Here is a 23,240-nt window from a genome sequence, read left to right on the forward strand (position 1 = left end):
CTGATTCTAGACTTCATACTCCTAATCATTTTGTGCATAAAGCTTGGAGCTTAAGATGGAAAGAACAGCCCAGGTAGAGGGATTGGCAAGTTCAAAGACTTAATGGGAGAAAAAGTCAGAGATGTACCAAGAACTGAGAGAAGGTCATAGTAAGGAAAAGTGCCCAAAGATGAAGATGGATATCAGGCCAGGCCAGAACATACAGGGAGACCTATAAGGGTTAGTAAAAGTTTTGATATTATTATCAACACAAAAGATTTTAAGCTGGAGAGAGGCATGATAAAATTTGTAATTGTCTGTTTCTTTGTTTTTATTATAAAAGCTGTCAAGTAGAAAAGGAATTGAAAAGGGACAAAAATAGACTCATAGTTAAGGACATTATAACCATGATCCAACATAGTGGTGCCATATATAAACAATTAAGGGCATCACATTATGAAAGAAATCTCGTTTCTCAGCTCTTATCCCTAAGCAAAACTTAAAATGTAGTAAATTTTTTAATCTATGACTTCAGTACAAATAAATCATCCAACCATCAGTTTCTTCATCCACACAAACGGGAAAATAAAGCATAGCTCACAAGGCCAGTATGAAGATCAACTATAATGTTATAGGGAAAAGATTTACACAAGTGTAATTTATCTTTGTATTATTATTTTTTTGGCCACAATACACGTAAGATCTTAATTCCCCACCAGGGATAAAACCCACACCCCTTGCACTGTAAGTCCAGAGTCTTAATCATTGAATCACCAGCAAAGTACCTATATTTTAAAATTTAGATCAAGAAAATTAGATAGTCAAAACATATTGGTTGAAAAAATTAAAATTTTGATACAAAAAGTATAGAATAAAACAAGTTAAAAAATCTAAAGCTCACCGGAAAACTTAAATATAAATAAAATTCTTTATTTCATTTGCTATAGCCTGAACACTTGTGTCACCCCAAAATACATATATTTAGTCCTGATATCCACTGTGATAAGATCTGGAGATGGGGCCTTGGGGAGGAGATTATGTCATGCGGAAGGAGTCCTCATGAATGAGATCAGCACTGTTATAAAAAAGAGATCCCAGAATCACTCCTACCCTTTCTGCCACATGACACACTGAAAAGCCAGACATCTGTGAACCAGGAAGCAGGTCCTCACCAGAAACCAAACCTACTAGTGCCCTGATCTTGGACTTCCTAGCCTCCAGAGCTATTAGAAATAAATTTCTGTTATGTAAAAGCCACCCAATCTATGGTATTTTTTTTTAAATAACACCCAAATGGACTAAAATAGTACTCTGCTATGAATACATGAACATCATTAAACAAGAAAAATGTAAAATTCATAATAATAAACATTTAAATAGGTCTGATATTTTCTGTAACTTTCAAATTCAGGCTTCAATTATTTTCTTATTCATCAGCATATACGGGGGGAAAATATGTCAAAATGTTAAAAATTACCATGGGACTGGGGGATTTAAAAATATAAACATGGTATCTGCAAGTTGAATTTTTTCAGATTACCAAAAATCAACAAGAATCAAAGAGTCGAAGATTTATAAGGCATTATTTTCACTATTAAGCATTTTCTTGGCACTAGTAGTCCAAGATACTTAACATTGCCCAGGAGATTTTCCAGAGTATACAGTTCACAGAAAGGAGAAATGAAAATCTCTATTGACAATATAGCATGAAAGAAGAAAGTTGTATTCTAAAATACATCCTTACAATATTGGTAATTAAAATAGCTTCCAAAATGAACATTCAATTAATTTTTTTGTCTCTTTTCCTTTGCATCTTGCAACAGCAGCTCAGTGGAAATAACCATTTCAGCTTCCAAATTAAATAAATTTAAAGGATTGGAACCCAGTCAATTGCCATTTCACCCTACTACAAATGGAGAAAATAATATATTTAACTAAGCAGGGCACAAAAATGCATAACGTCAGTCTCAATTCATGTCAGAACATCTGAAATTCATCAATATAAATAATGTTTGCATTCACATCATAAACAAAGCATCAATATAGTTTATGCTATCCTGGAAATTTTAAAATGTGAAATAGAAAAGCAGATGAATGCTTTTTAAATCAAAAGTTGGAAGAAATAATATAAATAATATCAGTAGATATTAGTGTAATATTCTAAATATACAACCTCTTCAATATTAATACAAACTACGGATGGTTTCTCTAAATTTAATTTTCAAAAGGCTTTTTTCTAAGTATATTTATATAATATTCCCATTGTCCCTCAATAACACTGCTAAGAAATTCTAAGATAAATATGAATACAATATTATACTGATGAATCACTGTACACATTAAAGCAATGACAGCAGTAGGAGGTGCATGTCAGGTGAGTTTAGATTTTCTCATGATCTGCATGTGTGCTAAGTTGCTTCAGTCATGTCTGACTCTTTGTGACCTTATGACCTGTAGCCCTCCAGGCTTCTCTGTCCATGGGATTCTCCAGGCAAGAATACTGCAGTGGGTTGCCATGCCCCTCTCCAGGGAATCTTCCCGACCCAGGGATCCAACCTTGTCTCAGGTATCCCCTGCATTGGCAGGAATGCTCTTTAGCACTAGCGCTATCTGAGGAGGCTTTATCATAACACTTGTCCTTAAATTTGGAGGCTTCATTAAAGGACTATCACAGAGTACCTACTCCATGAACTTTCAGATGCTTTTGAACTGTAGTATTGGAGAAGACTCTTGAGAGTCCCTTGGATTGTAAGGCGATCAAACCAGTCAACCCTAAAGGAAAGCAATCCTGAATATTCATTAGAAGCACTGATGCTGAAGCTGAAGCTCCAACACTTTGGCCACCTGACACAAAGAGCCAACTCATTAGAAAAGACCCTGAAGCCGGGAAAGATTGACGGCAGGAGGAGAAGGGGATGACAGAAGACAGGATGGTTAGCTGGCATCATCGACTCAACAGACATGAGTTTGAGCAAGCCCCAGGAGATGGTGAAGGATAGGGAAGCCTGGCATGCTGCAATCCATGGGGTCACAGAGTCGGACATGACTGAGCGATTGAACAAGGACAACAACAAAAATCCCACACTTTATCAAGCATCTGAAGATAACTTCTCTTCTTCCTGGAATGCCCACCACCTAAAAATCTCCTATTCATTCCAAAAGATCCTTCACAAATAAAATCACTTATGGAACCTCATTCTTTTGGAATCCAGCAGCAGCTAAAGCGTTAAAGCATCTGCCTGCAATGTGGGAGACCTGGGTTCAATCCCTGGGTTGGGAAGATCCCTGGAGAAGGAAATGGCAACCCACTCCAGTATTCTTGCCTGGAAAATCCCATGGATGGAGGAGCCTGGTTGGCTACAGGGTCGCAAAGAGTCGGACACGACTGAGCGACTTCACTTCACTTCTTCATAAGCACACCAGGTGTTCTGTGATCAGTCCACTACCTGTTTGTTTCTCCAACTAGTCCAGGAGCTCCACAAGAGTCATGAGATGTATTAGATATAAAGACATCTGCTGAGTGAAAAATGAGCAAAGGTGCACAGTCCAGTCAGATGGAGTAGAGCAAAACTCTCACTTTCTTTTTTCTGAAGATATTTTCTTTAACACAGTTCAACACCACATATGCTTTCTTTTGACAGATGCAAAAAGAAAGCCTTTTTCAAGGTTCAACCCTTATTCACATACATGACTACAATCCTTTCATTATATCTGAAAGCAAAATAATCAAAATGGAAAAGCAAAGGACTTTTGAACTTGACCTGATTCAATTCCATCACTCTTTCTAGCATGTTACACTCTTTCAGGATATTGAAATATTTAGCATTATTAGTTATCCTTTCCATATTCCAAAGGCCTACCTGAGGCAACATAAATTTGCTATTTGCAATTGCTTAGTGCTACTCGTGACACTAAGAAGATGTATTTACTCATCATTCATTGCTAATTACCAGTTTAACATGGTACCGAAGTCTAAGTTGAAAATAATTTCTCTCAGATTTTAGGGAAATTTTTTCCATCGCCTTCTAGGTTTCAAATTGGGAAAGGAGTACATCAAGGGTGTATATTGTCACCCTGTTTATTTAACTTATATGCAAAGTACATCATGGGAAAAGCCAGGCTAGATGAAGCAAAGGCTGGAATCAAGATTGCCGGGATAAATATCAATAACCTCAGATACGCAGATGACACCACCCTTGTGGCAGAAAGCAAAGAGAAACTAAAGAGCCTCTTGATGAAAGTGAAAGAGGAGAATGAAAAAAGTTGGCTTAAAACTCAACATTCAAAAAAACTAAGATCATGGCATCCTATCCCAGCATTTTATGGCAAACAGATGTGGATACAATGGAAAAAGTGAGAGATTTTATTTTCATAGGCTCTAAAATCACTGCAGATTGTGACAGCAGCCATGAAATTAAAAGACACTTGTTCCTTGGAAGAAAAGCTATGACCAACCTAGACAGCATATTAAAAAGCAGAGACATTACTTTTCCAACAAAGGTCCATCTAGTCAAAGCTATGGTTGTTCCAGGAGTCATGTATGGATGTGAGAGTTGGACCTTAATCTGAGCACCGAAAAATTGATGCTTTTGAACTGTTGTGTTGGAGAAGACTCTTGAAGAGTCCCTTGGACTGCAAGGAGATCAAATCAGTCAATTTTAAAGGAAATCAGACCTGAGTATTCATCAGAAGGACTGATGCTGAAGCTGAAGCTCCAATACTTTGGCCACCTGATGCGAAGAACTGACTTATTGGAAAAGACCCCGATGCTGAGAAAGATTGAAGGTGGGAGGAGAAGGAGACAAGAGATGAGACGGTTGGATGGCATCACCGACTCGATGGACATGGGTTTGAGCAAGCTCTGGGAGTTGGTGATGGACAGGGAAGCCTGGCGTGCTGCAGTCCACAGGGTTGCAAAGAGTCAGACAAGACTAAGTGACTGAACTGAACTGAACTAGTATCTAATAATTTTGATGAAAAGTTAAATGGCTTCTTGATTAATTTTCCTTGAGTGACTATTTTTTCCTTTCTAATTTTGGAGATATGCCCCTGATCCTTAGTGCTCTATAATTTCACAATACTATGTTCATATGTATTTCTTTTTCTCATTCATTGTGCTAACATCGAACAGGCTCCTCCAATATCCACAACTGAGACATTTCATTTCCTAGAAATCTTTGTCTCCATTGGTTTTCTCTCTATCTTTACAATCCACTCCCCAAATGTCACACCTTATTTGATGAGCCTGTCATCAGAATCTGCAGTATCTCTGAACTCCTGACATCAACACCTCACTCATTCTCTGCTGCTGCTGCTGCCGCTAAGTCACTTCAGTTGTGTCCAACTCTGTGCAACCCCATAGACGGCAGCCCACCAGGCTCCCCCGTCCCACCAGCTTTTGTGCTTCTGGTTTACTCGCTCTATAACTCCCAGTACTTCTTGAACCTAATCAAGATATGTGATCTATTGAAGTTGTTAATTTTTCACCATGTATCACTTTTCTCTGCTCTTTATTTCTCTCAGCTTAGATGTGGTAGTTCATTATTATAACCATTCTCATAAAAACATTTTATCTGCATTTGCTTGGATAACAATAAACAAATCACTGCTGGGCAAAATTGTCTAAGGACGACTGGATTCACTTTAAAATTCAGGATCTCAGACTCTAATGGGAACTCATCATTGCTTATATTTCATGAGTTTGCTTTCTTATTCTTCAAGACACCAATGTCACACTTTTTTTTTTTCAAATTTAGAGATCAGCAAAGCTCCCCTATCTTTTCATCAACAAATCTATAAATTCTCCCTAGATCTACATCCTGTCACAGTAAACTTTCAGCTCTCCTCACCTTCCAAGTTCTGTATCCCATCCCCTCTCTCCTAAAGGACTTCATTGCTTTGTCATGCCCTTCTACTTCCTGATCATCAGCCTCTCCCACTAACTCATTTCAACTGATATTTAAACATGTTCTGAAAGTGAAAAGTGAAAGTGTTAGTTACTTAGTCGTGTCTGATTCTTTGTGACTCCATGGACAGTAGCCCACCAGGTTCCTCTTTCCATGGAATTATCCAGGCAAGAATACTAACATGCTCTAATATTGCTTATTTCAAAACAAAACCCACAACTCCTTTCAGCTACGTTTTACTTCGGAATTACTGAGTTTAACTGTCCAATTCTTACTGAAAATGCTAGTTACTAAAAACATGTAGTGCTACTAATAGATACTCTAAATTTACCCTTGGATGAAGCTGCAGCTTAGACTGCACTGCTTTGGACTCATATAGAATTATATTTAGTAAGCTGAGTTTCATCATTATTTTTAAAGCTCTATGAAATCTGTTACTCAAAGTATAATTACATAACAATTATAACAACAAAAATAAGCTATAGAGACATTATTGAAGAAGTTATTTTTGTGATATTCAGAAGAGAAATTTCATCCTGGACTCAGCATCAGGCTGTGCATCTCCTAAACAACTGATTCGATTTGATCTTTAGAGCATTCTGAAAATTGGAACGAAAATGCTTTCCTTTTATTTTCCACGCTGCTAGTATCATATCAATTGTATGTTAATCTTATTCTTCAATCTTCAGTAACTTTAAAAAATATCTTAAACACTTTAAGAAACAAGTGGAACAAGGCAAGGTACAAATAAGATATAGTAAAGCAAAAGATAAAAGTAGATATATAAGAAAGATCAAGAAAAGCATCGAGACAAAAGGAACAGGAAGGAAGAGACAGAGTAAGGTGGTAGTGTTTGCTGTGTGAGGTAATAATTAACAATGTGGATCTGGATCTTAAGAAAGTGGCATGGCAGGAATATATAATTATAGACAACAGCATATTTCTTCTGAAATACTACTGTACTGAATCAGTCTAAATAACTGACTTCCATGTGGAAATATTTTATAATTCTGATTATAAAAATATTTCTCATAAAATGTGACCCACTTGTTATTTTTAACAACTTTATAGAAGTTATCATTGATATATAAAAAATACACATGTTTAATATTTACAACTTGATGAATTTGGACTCATGCATATACATGTAAATCTATTACTATCTTCCAGGTAATGTACATATCCATCACCAGTGTTATTTTCAATTTAGGTCTGTGGAAATCATTTCCAGTTTCGCTGCTGTCTTCTTCTTAAATATTTTTATCTTTAAAGCTTTGTGTGTTTTTTTTTTCAGAATTCATACAATAAACTCTAATTACATTGAGTCTTTACTTTCTGAAGTAAAAACCTACTGTGACTGCATGCCTGAGACAATGAGCTGCCTGCGCTTGTCGACTCTGGCTGGTCCATGCCAAACTGAACTGAAATTACCCCATGGCACACTCCAAGATCAGCTGAGTATCAAGCAGGTTTTAAAATGCACATGAAATACTATCCAAGATCTGATGACAACTATATATGATACACGTAGCATCTGGCTGATTGTTAGAGAAAAAATACTAAGTTCTCTCCATTTGTTGGGTTTTCCTATCCATCCAGATTTTGAGATGAAAGACCACATGCCTTTCATAAAAAAGGAAAATGTCAAATACATATTGGATATAAATTACTTCATTCCTTCTTTGGGGATGAACACTCTTACAGTAGGGAGCACCAACATCTGCCTCAAGCCCAGAAAATAGTACTTTCTTCATATCTTTTGCCTTTCATCTCCCAGGGACTTTCTCTAGGCAGAATTCTGGGCATCACTGAAGTAAAAAAACCATCAGAGAATTGTAATGGCTACTCTTCAGGTCTCAGTTTACAGTTCATTTGATTCTTTATTTAAATAGCCCTGTCCAATTCCATTATGTACTGTGGCTTTGTCAAGGCATTCATAGTCTGGGCTTCCCCGGTGGCTCGGAGGGTAAAGCACCTGCCTGCAATGCGGGAGACCTGGGTTCAATCCCTGGGTCGGGAAGTTCCTCTGGAGAAGGAAATGGCAACCCACTCCAGTATCCTTGCCTGGAGAATCCCATGGATGGAAGAGCCTGGTGGGCTACAGTCCATGGGGTCGCAAAGAGTCGGACACGACTGAGCAAGCTCACTTCACTTCACTTCACTTCACAGTCATATATTAAGAAAATATCAATAAATCAACTATAGACATGGACATTTGGTGAAATTTAGGTAATGATAAAGTAATTATAAGCAAAAACAATGTTCTAAGAGTTATTTCATCTGAAAAGGAATAAATATAATGCATTAGGATATAAATATTCCCATTTGCACAAAGAATATGCCTTTTTAAAATAGTCTCAATTGTAGATTCATCATACAGCATCATCAACTGGAATCAAACAGATGTGTACAATTTCCCAAAGAAATGTTTGCAACAGCTTTTTTAGTTTAACCAAAGAGAACAGTTTAACCAAAAGAAATGTTAGAAAATGATTCCATTATCTAACTGAAGATTAAAACTAATCAAAACAAATTGATGCCAATGTAAAGACGACAATCATGACCAATCACAAAAAGACCATGAAAAGTACAGAATTCTCTCATTCTTCTCAGAATTGTCTTTGATTTTTGTGTCTTATTCTTTAATTTTTAGTTGTTTCCAAGAATATTTCACTAGTCACCAACCTACACATTCCAGAAGGTGCTATGACAGAGACATCATTATAGTTTCTAACATAAGAATGTGTATATGTTCCTGCTGTTAGCATCTTTATTTTTCAAAAAGAGTATATCCTCATTTTACTATATTTTCTAATTATAAAAAAATAAAATTAAAACTGCAAATGCATAAAGTAGAAAGTGAAAAGTCATTGTACAAATGGCAGAAATTTTAAAAACTGGAGTGTACTCAGCCAGACTTTATATATATATGAATGAATGAATATATATAATATATATGTATTCACTTCTCCTGATATCTTTAGTGTACCTAAAATTTGTTTAAAACTTCCTCTCTTAATAATTTATTTCCAAGAAAGGGTATAAAACCCAGTGAGCTTAGTAGCTTCATTATCTACATACACCAGAAATCAGTTGTACATTGAGTAGTTTCAACAGTTATTCTCATATGAAGCAAACAAATCAATAAAGCAAATATTTATCTGAAATTCAAACTTGACTTATACAATTACCACTTTTCATTCTATTGAGATTAATCTCAACAAAAGTTATTCACTTTCATCTTTGCCAATATCCAAAAGGAGGCTAGAAGAATATGTACACACAAAAAAATTAACTCCAATTTCTAGTAACTCCTAAAATCTAGTTTACCATATACCTATCTCAAAAACGTTTTTCAGTTATTTTTTTAATGTTTTTTTATTTTTTAATTTAATTTATTTATTTTAATTGGAGGCTAATTACTTTACAATATTTTATTGGTTCTGCCACACATCAACATGATTTTTCAGTTCTTTAAACTCCTCTCTCAAACCTTCCTCATCCCCAAAACCAAAGTTATGTATCGCTAATAAAACAGGACCCTATCTTCATGACTAATATAATGGCTCTTAGTTTTCAATATCTAACATCACCATTATAGAAATCCTTGATGTGGCAATGATCTGTAATGTAGTGTTCTTAATAGAAGTTTTCAAAAGCAATAATATCATGGCTTTACTTACGAGAGGTTTTAGAAGCAAGAAGTGTAACTTGGGACCCTCCTAAGAAGCGAAAACCCATTACATTCACCTGATCATCTTCTGACTGCTTGGCAAAGCCTACAAAGAAAAGAAAAAACATCACCTTACAAAACCACAAGGCAAACATTTAATATTTACAATAGGAAGCTTAGTTGATGATGAGTACTTTTTATGGCACTAGTCTAGTCTGAAGTCTATGTGTGGACTATATTAACTAACTTCCACAGTTGCTTCCAATTGCTAAAATTTCTGCCTCACAAGAACATGCTAAAATCATTTAATTTCCTTTCTTCTACTAGTTCATTCTAGGTCTGAGGCAGGAAATGCACAAGATGAACCTAGAATATCTGTCACACCAGAAAAAAACTATCAGTGACTAGAGAGCCATATGAAAAGGACATAAGAGCCATCTTAAAGAGACTACCACTGGCGAGAGATGAAAATATTTGAGTATCGAAAAAGATAATAATTGCAATGGAGTAAAACACATCAAATATACTTAAAAGAATGTGTTCATATTTACAATAAAAACAAAAGAGAAAAGCCAAATGCTCACTATTGAAGAATTCTAGAGAATCAACTGAGCATTTTAAAAATCACTAACAAAGGCAAGGAATCAAGCACTTACCCTAATGACCCTATTGAACTGTACCACATAATCAATGGTAAATAAGGGAAACATTTTTTGTACATAAATATACCAGCTAAAAAATTGAAGAAAGCCTGAAAGCCATCATTTCTCAATATCCAATGAATGAATGGATCTGAGTATTGACTATCAGTAGCTATTACAATCACACAAAAAAAGAGACAAATATATTATTTACCCACTGCTGAAAGCATATACCACCATTTATGAAGTACTCTAGCCAAAATGATCAGTCCTGGAAAACTGGGGCCAAATTTACCCTCCCATCACAAACAATTAAAAAATGGGTATAACCAAATAATAATAACCAAACCAAACCATTTTTCAAGACATTAGAAATTAGCAAATGAACAACAGTCATCTCTGACAAACAAGAAACAAAATGAGTCCTATGTTTGCCCCAGTTGACCACCTAGAGAAAATTTCCAAGCCACATCACATGGAAGGGGAGCCCAAGAGCAACCCAGCGTTCTTTCTGAGTGGAGGTGATAAGAGTTGGGAATCTGGAAAGGCCAAAGTGGCAGAAGTTCTTAAGACAGAGAGAGGATAGCACTACAATGAAAGAACTTCAGAAATCTGCAGAGTCCTCTTTGAGTATGCGACAGAATACTAATCTATTTAAAACCAATGATCTCAATAATCACATTAAAAATAAATGGTCTAAACACCCCAATTAAAAGACAGATAATACTGGATTGCATTTAAAAAGCCAAGACTCAATTATATGCTACCTATAAGAAGTCCACTTTAAACATAAAAGATGTAAACAACTTAAAGGTGAAAGAGGGAATATATATATATCATTGTAACCCTAGGCAAAAGAAAGTTGGAATAGCTATATTCACATTATAAAAGTAGATTTTAGAGCAAAGAATATTAACAAAGATAGAGGCTATTTCATAATAATAAAGACAACATTACAATCCTAAACGTTTATATGTCTAAAACAGAACTTTAAAATACATGAAGCAAAAATTTCAGATATGCAAAAAAAAAGAGGGAGAGAAATAAACAAATTGTAATTGAAGACTTCAATATTCTACTCTCAATAATTGACACATGTAAATCGAAAATCAGTAAGGATATAGAAGATTAAAAACACTATCAGAAAACTTGTCTTCACTGACATTTCATAAGATTCCACCCTACAACAGCAGAAAACCATTATTTTCAAATGCTCGTAGAACATTCACAAAAACTGTCCTAGTTTGGGGGAGCTAAATAAGTCTCAATGAATTTAAAAGAATTCAAGTCATACAAAGTATGTTATCCTACCACAGTGAAACTGAATTCCAAATGAATAACAAAAGTTCTACGGAAAATCCCCAGAAGTTTCAAAACTATAGACCATACTTCTAAATAACACTAGGGTCAAAAAAAGAAACAAAAGGAGAAATTTAAAAGTATTTGATATAGAATGAAAATAAAAAATATATTATTTAATAATTGTGGGATGCAGCTAAAGCAATAGTTAGAAAAAATTTTATAGCATTAACCAACTACATTAAAAAGAATGGTCTCTGCTTTCACCTTAAAGAACTAGAAAAAAGAAAATTAAACCCAAAGTAAGCAGAAGAAAATCAGAGAAATTAAAAAGAACAGAAAAAAAAAAATAAAAAGATGAAATAAATGAAACCAAAAGCTGGTTTTTCAGAAAGAGATAAAATCGATACACCTCTAGTCAACAGATCAGGAGAAAAAAAAAGAGGAAAAACACAAATTACCAGTATCAGTAATGAGTGAGTTGTCTTCACTCCAGATTCTACAAATGTTCAAAGAATAAGAAAATGTTATCAACAAATGTATGCCAATAAATTCAACAACTCAGATGAAATGCACATATTTTTGAAAGATAGAAACCAGCAAAGTACACTCAATAAAAAATGAATAGCATGAACAGCCCTATATCTTTTGAAGAAATTGAATTTGTAATTTAAAAGCTTTCCCATACACAAAACTCTAGATCTGGAAAACTTCCCTGGTGAATTCTTCCAAATATTTAAGCAATAAATAATACCAATTTAGCACACTCTTCAGAAAAAATTGTAGAGAGGTAAATATTTCCCAATTCATTCCATTAACTCCACATTAATAACTCATAAGGAAGCAAAATTACATATCAATATCCTTTATAAATACAAATGTAAAAATTATAAACTAAAGTTTAGCAAATTAATCCAACAGCCTGTTGAAAGGAAACTACATCATAGTGACTTATCTCAAGAATGCACAGTTGGGCTAATATTCAAAAATTAATCAATGTAATCCACCTATTAACAGACTAAAGAAAAAAATGACATAAAATATTTCAAATGATATCAAAAAAGCATTGAAAAACTTAAATATCTATTCCTAATGAAACTCACAGCAACCCTGGTATAAAAAAGAACTTTCTCAAGCTGGTAAAGGACATCTACAAAATATTTACAGCTATTAATAAAACATATTTAATGCTTAAAGACCAAATGTTTGCTCTCACAATATCTATTCAACATCATCCCAAAGGTTCTAGCCCAGGTTGAAAAAAAAAGCAAGCAAAAAGTAAACTGAATCTCCAGATTGTAAAGCAAGAATAAAAGTGTTTTCACTTGCAGATGACATGATTCTCTAAAGAGAAAATCTGATTAAATCTTTAAAAAAAAAAGGTAGTAGAACCAATAAATGGTTTAACAATGTAGCATGATACAAGATCAATATACAAAAACCAACTGTATTTCTATGTACTAGGAAGGAACAATTTGAAACTGAAATAAAATACAATTTGCAAATGCATAAAAATATATTAAATACTTAAGGATAAATCTGCTTAAGATTTGTAAGATAGGTACATTGAAAACAAAAACTTACTGAGAAATATAAAATAAGCCCTAAATAAATGAAGGTCTCTATTTTCATCTTAAGAAACTAGGATAAGTGGAGCAAATTTTACCACATTCAACCTTGTTCAGAGGTTGTTTCTCTCCAAATTGATCTACAAAATTAAGGCAATTCCAATTCTAAGCAAAATCCCAAGAGGCATTTTTTTAATTGATAAGCTGATTCTAAGATTCATGTGAAAATGTAACTGATCAAAGTTTCAAAGACAACTTGGAAAAAAATTAAGTTGGATAAATTACATTACCTGATTTCTAGACTTATAAATAGAAATTAAGACACTATTTTGTATTTTGTACTAAGTTGCTTCAGTCATATCCAACTTTTTGTGGCCCTATGGACTGTAGCCTACCAGGATCCTCCATCCATGAGATTCTCCAGGCAAGAATATTGGAGTGGGTCACCCTGCCCTCTTCCAGGGGATTTTCCTGACCCAGGGATTAAACTAGGCCTAGTCTCTTACATCTCCTGCATAGTGCCACCTAGGAAGCCCCAAGACACTATTTGGTATATAGAAATAATGAAGGACAAAGATAGATAAATGGAACAAACTGAGCAGAAATATATATATATAGATTCCAATTATTTATATAGTCTAATGATGTATAATCAGGATTTTCAACAACTTTTCAAAGACTATTCAGTGCAAGAGGATAGGCTTTTCAAAAATAGTACTGGCACATTAGATATTTACATGCAAAAACATGAATTTTATCCCTATCTCACACCACACACACATATCAACTCAAAATAAATAAGATCCCTAAATGCAAGACATGAAACTAGAAAACTTGTAGAAAAAACATATGAGAAAAAATTTGTAACCTTGAGTTAGGCAAAAATTTTTTAGATATAACATTAAAATCATGATTCACAAAAGAAAAAAAAACTGATAGGTTGGGCTTTAGCAAAATTAAGAATTTCTGCTCTTCCAAAGACATTGTTAAAAGAAAGAAAATATACACCACAGACTGGGAGGAAATATTTGCAAATCACATAATCTGATAACGGGAACGTGAGGTCACTCAGTCGTGTCCGACTCTTTGCAACCCCATGGACTGTAGCCTACCAGGCTCCTCTGTCCATGGGATTTTCTAGGCAATAGTACTGGAGTGGACTGCCATTTCCTTCTCCAAGGGATCTTCCCAACCCAGGGATAAAACCTGGGTCTCCCACATCGTAGACAGACGCTTTACCATCTGAGCCACCAGGGAAGTCCATAAGGGAGACCAAAAAAAAGAGTACATACTGAATAGTTTCATTTTACAAAATTTTAGAAAATACAAACTTATCTATAGCGACAGGAAGAAAACAAGTGTTGCCTGGGGATGGAGGGGAAAGGATAACAAAGCAGAACAAAGAAACTCTTTGGGGTGATGGATACTTTCAGCATCATGATTGTAGGGGTGGTTTCAAAGGTATACATAAACATCAAGACTTAGCAAATTGTACACTTTATACATGTGTACATGTAAATAAGTTATACTCTAATAAAGTTGTTTTTTATTTAAAAAAATACACTGAAACTGTTTGAGAATTAAAGAAGGTATTAAAATGTACCAGAAGAAAGATAAGTAAATATTTTATAATGTTAAAACAGAGATCATTCTAAGCACAACATGAAAATTTGAAACTAAAAAAATAAATGAAATGAAACTTTAAATTTTATGACCTAAAAATAAAAACTTTATATGTTAAAAAAGCACAAGTAATTAATAAAAATTACAAAATTTCTATGCTAACAAATAATTTTGAAATGCAAATTTTAAAAAGAGATGCCACTTTTCACATAACCATGTCAAAATTTTTAAAAGATTTAAATCCAGCTGCTACTCGGTACAAACCCCAATGTTGAGTGTGTAACTTCATATAATTATTCTGGAAATAACTTTGGTATTTGAATATAGTTTTCAAATGTGCATATCCTTAAACTCAGCCATTTATCCTCAAGGAATTCCTCCAAAGAAAAACAGAGAAGTACAAAAAAGCTATGTACACGGTACCTCCAAGCAACAGAAAGTTAAAGATGCTCAGTCATTTCTGACTCTTTGTGACCCTATAGACTGTAGCCCACCAGGCTCCTATGTCCGTGGAATTCTCCAGGCAAGAATCCTGGAGTAGTTTGCCCTGTCCTTCTCCAGGGGATCTTCCTAACCCAGGGATTAAACCCAGGTCACCTGCATTGCAGGCAGATTCTTTACCATCTGAACCACCAGGGAAACAATAGATTACGTTAATATTAAAATACAAATTTATTCACAAAGATAACCATGTATTTGAGTACCATAAAAGACTGCCATAATAGCATGCTATTTGTTATAACATTTAAGTAAAATTTTTCTGTAAAATTTCTGGTATCATGATGTACACTGAATGTCAGCTAATTTAACATCTATTCCCAACCTCCTTTTTCTTAGCTCATCTACATTAGTTCTCAGCCCCCTTTACTATAGAAGAGGCCATGTGACAATATTATGGCTAGTGAGCCATAAGTAGAAATCTCGTATGAACTTTATGGAAACATGCCTTTCTGATAAAAGTTATGTTATTGCCATAGTTATCTCTTTCCTCTACTTCCTGCCTTGTAGTTAGATGACTTAAGCTAAAGCACTCTAATGGCAGAAAGTGAGGAGGGAAAACAGAGCCTCTTGATGAGAGTGAAAAGAGAATGAAAAAGCTGACTTAAAACTCAGCATTCAAAAAACTAAGATAATGGCATCCAGTCCCATCACTTTGTGGCAGATAGAAGGGGAAAAAGTGGAAGCAGTGACAGATTTTATTTTCTTGGGCTCCAAAATCACTGTGGACAGTTACTGCAGCCATGAAATTAAAAGATGCTTGCTCCTTGGAAGGAAAGATACAACAAACTTAGACAGCATATTAAAAAGGAAAGACATCACTTTGCTAACAAAGGTTGGTACAGTCAAAGGTATGGTTTTTCCAGTAGGCATGTATGGATGGGAGTGAAAGTGAAGTCGCTCAGTCGTGTCTGATTCTTTGCAGCCCCATGGGCTGTAGCCTACCGTGCTCTTCCGTCGATGGGATTTTCTAGGCAAGGGTACTGGAGTGAGCTGACATTTTGAGAGATGGACCATAAGGAAGGTTGAGTGTCAAAGAATTGATGCTTTTGAATTGTGGTGCTAGAAAGGACTCTTGAGAGTCCCCTGGACAGCAAAGAGATCAAACCAGTCAATCCTAAAGGAAATCAACCTTGAATATTCACTGGAAAGTCTGATGCTGAAGCTAAGCTCCAACACTTTGCCCACCTGATCCAAAGAGCCAACTCATTGGAAAAGACCCTGATGCTGGGAAAGATTGAAGGCAAGAGCAGCAGAGGTTGATATAGTTAGATAGCATCACTAACTCAACGGACATGAATTTGAAAAACTCCAGGAGATAGTGAAGGACAGGGAAGCCTGACTTGCTGCAGGCCATGAGGTTGCAAAGAATTGGACATGACTTAGCGACTGAACAACAACAAATCCAAAGCAGCTATCTTATTGCCATGGAAGAAGCCAACATACTAGAGAACGTACGCTGCAAACAGAAAAAAAGCTGGGCCTTTGATAATATTCACAAACCATCATACCAGCTTTCATACCCACTTCTGGACTTCACTTTAATCAAGATCAAGAAATTTATATTATCTTGCTTAAATCACATTTAGCCAAAATCACCCAGACAATTATTTATATATATGCATGTATGTAAATATTTTCTGTATAGCCATTAAGCATATTAAAGTTTTTATAATTAGAATATTTTCTACTAGCCAGGATTTGGGGCACCAGACACCTCCATTCAAATATTGTTGATAAAGTTAATTAGTATGACCCTTCAGAAAGTCAATTTCACATTATGTTTCAAAAGCTTTAAAAATATTACCCTTTGTTGGACTCTGTACTTCTGCTTTTAGATATTCATCAAAGAAATAATAATAAATTAAGAGAATCACTGATGTAATAATATATTTACAGTATTAATAAACTGAAAACAACATAAATGTAGAACACTATAATTCTGGGCAAATGATTTTATAGTATAGATTTATGATAGAATAGCATGTAACTATTAAAAATCATAAAACAAAAATCTAATTACATAGAAAGGTGTTTTATTACAATATGCAAAGTAATATTCTTTGGCGGGATGAAATGCTTAGAGAAAATATTTTTTAAAAGAGTAGGGAAATGTAATGAAATATAAGTAGATACTGCTGGGTGGTAGAATTATCAGTAACTTTTGTGCTTTTCTTCTTGGTTATCCATTGCTGAAAAATTAAAGCTATTTTAAATATACAAAAAAGTATTGAAATAAACAAATAGAAAGAGATGTAGACTAAAAGTTGTTTTATTTCTTCTCTAGGAAGAGCATTCATTTATTTCCAATAAAAAATAAATTTGCAATAGCAACTTTAATATCAACATATAAAAGTCACATATAGCAAAAATGAATATATTATGTAAAGTAAAAAAGTAGCAAGAGTATGTATGTTAAATAATTACAGGATTCCAGTATGTTTAATATAAATACAAATCTGGAAATTCAAAAGAGAACATGCTGTATTCATAAACTGAATCTTAGGGGAAATTTTTTAAAATTTGTCATTGAGTCCCATTGTTAAAATGAATAAGATGCAAATATATGCTGATGAACCTAAGATACATCAAAACAACCAAGTCCAGAATCAGAACAGAAATGAATGAGCTATCTAAGCTTTCCTTAGTACTTCTATCCAACCAGAGCTTACAGAGATTTCTTCTCTGGTCAAAAGCATGCATTCTTATTTAATCTCTATTGGTTTCAGCCATCTACAGTAAAGATCAACCACTCAGAAGCCAGTCTTAAACATTTTTCAAAGATATTAATAAATTTAGCATGCAGCATATACAATTTATATCGCCAGGATAGGAGACAAACTAGTATGTTTGTATAAGATGCTACAAAAGCAGTGACTCTGTCCTTTTTATAATGCAAATTTGTTACAAGAAAATTGACTAGAAGAGAGAGAAGGGAAGGGAATAAGAAACCAAAAGGCACAAAACTACTTGCTAACTACAGACACACAAGCACACACACATATGCTCATTCACTCAAATTCATTTGAACTAAAGAATAGATTAAGTGTAATAAAGAGCATCTTGAAGATTTTTCAGAGTTATATATAAATAAGGCTTTTAAAAAGGACTTCAAATTAATGAAAAGTAAATGTTAATCACTTTAAGTAGTTAATAACACAAAAGTTGACTTACCATAAATTTCTAAACCTTGTGGGAAATACTTTGTATTCTAAATCCTATCCACTAATGCAAGGGTGAAGATGCATCTTACAGTCAACAGTGCTGAATTTTAATGATGGATTTAAAAGGGTTGATTTAATTCCCAGATATTTTTTTAATTCCACCTCATCACCAAGAAAGTTAATAGATATGACACATTAGAAATCCTGGCAACTAAAGATGTTTGATCCAATCAGTGCTTCTCTCTTTTCTAACTTACTCCAAAAAGGAAAACCAACACCTGGAGAAAGTCACACCTTCACAAATTACCCCAAATGTTCACTGTGATATTCAAGCTTTATACATGAAACCCCTTCTAAAACATCAGAGGCAGAGAATGAACACTGTCCCTTTCAACTGCTAATGACAGCGGAATCACAAACATCTACTTAAGAGATTACTTTTCAGAGGCATAAGAATATACTTTTAAAAGGTACATCTCCAAAAACCTACAATGAAGATGAATAATAAATATTTATATGCTCAGAAAAGGGATATATTCAAAAACCTACAGTAAAGATGAATAATAAATATTTACATTCCAAGCCAGAAGATCCCATGGTCTAAAAAGAAACATTTGATGTTTTCATTTCTGTATTCTGAAGCAAAATAATGATTATAATAATTCTAATCAAACTTAAAAGGTATACTTTATTACCTTGTTGATATCAGCCATTCGCCTTTGAACAGGCAAACAAGAGGAAAAAACCCTTGAGGTATTTTTATATTCTGACTTAACAATTATCTGATAATTACCCTATCATTACCTGTTGATGAAGGATTCCATTCTAAATTCTTAACATTTCTGATGTTACAGGCATGTTACTTCAAAAGTCCTACCTGGAAAGAGACTGAGAAGACTGACTGGAGATTTGTTGGTATCAATAGTTAGTTTGTGGCTTGCAGTTTTTGAAGGCTGGCCTGGTAAGCAGACTAATTTCAGGGGAAGTCTAAACTTACATTGGCTAACTCGAGGAATGCCTGAAATTAAAAAGAGAGAAATATATACTCATAAATTTGACAAATAAGAAAAAAACTGTATTACTTCACTAATTGTAGTACATGGTAGTAACATATCTTAGTTTAAATGTTTGCTACCTGACTATTTCATCTAGCACAACTGAAATAACTGGAAAGCATTATCATAATTTATGTATTTACATTATTATCCAAAGGTACAAGACAAAAATAAAATCTTAAAAAGGAGCATAAGAGTAAGCTCTGCCTTTAATAATAATATCATTTTTTTTAAATTCACAGTTGAATGTTATATAAAACATTATATGCAGTTATATTCAATTACTAAACTGTCTTTAAGACCTTCTAAGCTCTGGTCCTAATCCAAGACTATCAACTAAAATGAGCAAAGAATATGAAGTTTATATCAGGAATACTCTGCATGACCATATCTAATCATTTCTCTATCTCCCCAATCTTTTAATCTTTAGCTTTTTTATTTACTGAATATTCAAAGTACAATTAACAATTTGCAATAAATTATGAGCATGAAAGCAGAATGTTTCCTACTGAAGTTCTAATAAACTTCATGTCATTTTACTTATCAACATTAAGAATATTACTTTCATACAAATTAATTTTTCCCAATTCATTTAACTTTACATATCACTTTTAAACAGTATTCTGAAAGGTTTACACAGTCACTCAATTCTCAAATTTTTTCAGAAAGTCTAGAAGCATATTGAAATAGGCAATTTCATGAATAAATAACAATGAAGATTTTTATATCAGAATTTAAAGTTTTTAAAAGCTATTCCTTTTAATATTTTTATAAAAAATGAAACTGAAACCAAAGCAAACTAGGTTCTCTACTAATAAATCAGGTAAAGCACTTCTACAAATTTAGTTTTCTCTCCTTTTAATCGAGGATTCTATTTTTGACTGGATAGGATAAAAAATAATATACAGAAACCTATATCTTGGTAAACTACTGTAGAGAAAGGGAAGACTTTAAATGTTCTACTCTATCTAATGGATCCACACTTTAATTCCTTTTACAGAGGAGTCAGAGAGCAGCTTAAAAATAGGAAAGCAGAAGAAGGAAATTTTGGAGACATGATCCCAAAGTAGGATTCCTAGAATTAGCAATATATTCTGTTAATGCCAATTGGAGTTGTGTGGTTTATTCTACAACCAAGCTGGGAGTATGCTTTTCAGTACTACTTATTCACAAGGATAGTGAGATATCATCAAAAGTAGCAAACATATTGATATATGAGGTCAATTAAATACTTTTTCAGAGCATGTGGAGCATATTTGTCATTCTCTTCAATATAATCTATTATCCATCAAATTTTACATAGCTCATTTTTTGCTCATAACCAACAGATGTTAAATTCACTTCTCCTGGAATCCTAGATGCAAATTATAACTGGTGTCTCTTCAGAAAAGTCCCAGGGTATTATTTCCTGACATTTTGTGAGGTTTCAGAGGCATGTGTATTTGTACTTAACAGTGATGAAATGTTTTGACTCAAAATATTATGGTAACATGATCTAAGCTACTGCTCAAACCACAGCTATCAATATCACCGTAAAAAAATATCACAAAGTATTATTCTTTCCAACTTCATATATTCCATACATCCCCAAATTATGAAAATATACCCGCTAATATGCTTCCTCTACAATATATAAATTACAGCCTCAATTAATAGATGCAATCTGGTAAGAACCAGGAAACTGAAGCCTATTGCCATTTCCTTCATTTTAAATGAATAGAGTAATGAGGAAAAAAGCACTTCATTTTCTGACAATTCTGTACATGCACAAAGAGAAGCTATCATCTATGTACTTTCAACCAAGTCTGAGCTAATTGTTCAAATAAAATTTAGCTGTAAACACTCTTTTAAAATTATACTGCTAAAACTGTGGCTCAGCTTCACTTGGACCAGGTACTGATTGAATTTGTGGTAAAACAAAATTAATCATGATCAACACTAGCTTTACATTACTTATATATATTTGAAGATTATTGCCTTAAATCTCCAAGAACCCACAGCTAAAGAAACTAGGGGTATATACATGTTTTCAGAAATTGAAACAAATGGATTGCAAGCACTAATAAACCCAAAAAGGGTAATACATTATAACTCAATTCACAGTTCAGTTAAGTCAGTTAATGACAATATCACACACTAGGGCAATGGTCAGCAGTTGCTAAGATTTGTAGAACCTCTCCAGAATTTCTTTTCTCTCCAAGAATTGTAAACCTGTTTCATAGGACATTTGGAAAACATTACTTTGAAAAATGATGACACATACTTAATAAAATGATTATGGCTATTTTTTAAATGATGGCAGCTTAAGAAGTTTTACCATTAGGGAAGAAAAAAAAGAATATGAAATCCTTTAGAAATGAGTTTAAGGAAACCAAATCTTTAAAAATAAAAATTACAAAGCCAGTATTTTAGAATACTTCCCATCAAATTAAAACCTAAACATTTCAAAATATAATGTCTAGTATTTAAACATGGGGTTTATCAGAGGCACATTTCTATTGAGGTTTACATTTTCCTAAGAAACTTGAAATGTAAATTTGTCTACCAATTACTCTTCAGGCTATAACTGTACCTAAGAACCTGAAGCTGGAGATGTGTAGAGATATGTGTGAGGGTATGCATATGTGCATCTATAATAAGCAAAGAAAAAAATTATATGTATTTGAAGACTTTCCAAAGTTGCTAGTAGGGTAGCTTTCAGCTTAGTTGAAAGAGCCTAACTTGCCCTAATTGTCTACCATCAGCAATATTTTGTTGGCAAAACAGGCTATTTGGCTTATTCAATTCTCTGAGTATAATGCTGAGAGAGAAGAAAATTTGGTCATTTGTAATATGCAAATATTGGCCTACTCACTCATCAGACTGACTTTGTTCTACATTTTTTTAACAAATATAATCACCTCTCCTTCAAACACTTCCCCTGCTAGCTTACTAGAGGAAATGGACAGTCACAAGTACTATGGTGCAATTAATCACAAAATTATTTAACACTTAGAGACAAAATTCACATCAAAATCACTCCTGACAGAACAGTTTTTCCAGAAAGAGAATTCTAATTACCCCTGGCACACCCAAGAGACCAGTATCACTGTCAAGAGGGAAGCCAAAATGTGCTTTAAAAAAAAGGAAAAAGAACTTATATACCAGAGTAGAATAACCATATATTACACATCTATATAATGCCTTTAGAACTCTTTCCAGGGACCTGCTAGAGTCATTTCGTGTTGAAAACAAGGGGCCCGAAAGCAGTAGCAAAGTCTGGTAGCCAGAACTTCCTTGATCCCTTCCTGTTATGTCTGGCTACGTACTGTGCTCCATCTGCAGTCATGTTTTACACTGCCCATGTCATGTAACTCTAATGCAGAAACAATGGAGACTAACTCTTATGGGACAACATAAAACCTCATTTGCTTCTCTTTTTCTACATGTAAAAGCGGGACTGCTTATCTGCAATACAGTCTGAACAGATCAGGTCAATAAAATGGAACAGTCTTTGAAATGTGAAGCTTTGTGTGTAAGATCGATCTAAGTTGTCAACATATTATTTTTTTTGCGTACTAGGTGAAGCTGAATATTTCAACTCTACTCCTGAAGCTTAATTAAAATTTTTAAATATAGCATAAGAGATTATTCAAACTGGCTTTAGCTTTGCATTGAAATACTAAAATTTCCATATATTGTGATTTTTTTCTCATAGTTTGATCTGAATTTATAGTAAAAGGGAATAAATTACTTTCAATAATAACCTTTACAGATTTTTTTAAAACTCAAAACAAATAATTTAAATAATACAGAATTTTCTAGAAGTTATTGCAAAATCTTATCAGTTACATG

The 23,240-nt window shown here is 33.9% G+C and overlaps 1 protein-coding gene across 6 annotated transcripts in view; it reads right to left on the reverse strand.

The window, feature by feature from the left end:
* BBS9 (Bardet-Biedl syndrome 9) overlaps window positions 1-23,240 on the reverse strand; it is a 461,875-nt gene that overhangs the window by 238,435 nt on the left and 200,200 nt on the right. For all 6 annotated transcript variants that reach the window (XM_068972538.1, XM_068972537.1, XM_068972536.1 and 3 more), the window contains 2 exons: window positions 19,229-19,369; window positions 9,569-9,664 (listed from right to left, as the gene is read on the reverse strand). In XM_068972538.1, the coding sequence (XP_068828639.1) occupies window positions 9,569-9,664; window positions 19,229-19,369 (237 nt within the window). The remainder of the gene's footprint in view (window positions 1-9,568; window positions 9,665-19,228; window positions 19,370-23,240) is intronic.

The sequence above is a fragment of the Capricornis sumatraensis genome, chromosome 5 (assembly GCF_032405125.1).
Source record: "Capricornis sumatraensis isolate serow.1 chromosome 5, serow.2, whole genome shotgun sequence".
Lineage (NCBI taxonomy): Eukaryota > Metazoa > Chordata > Mammalia > Artiodactyla > Bovidae > Capricornis > Capricornis sumatraensis.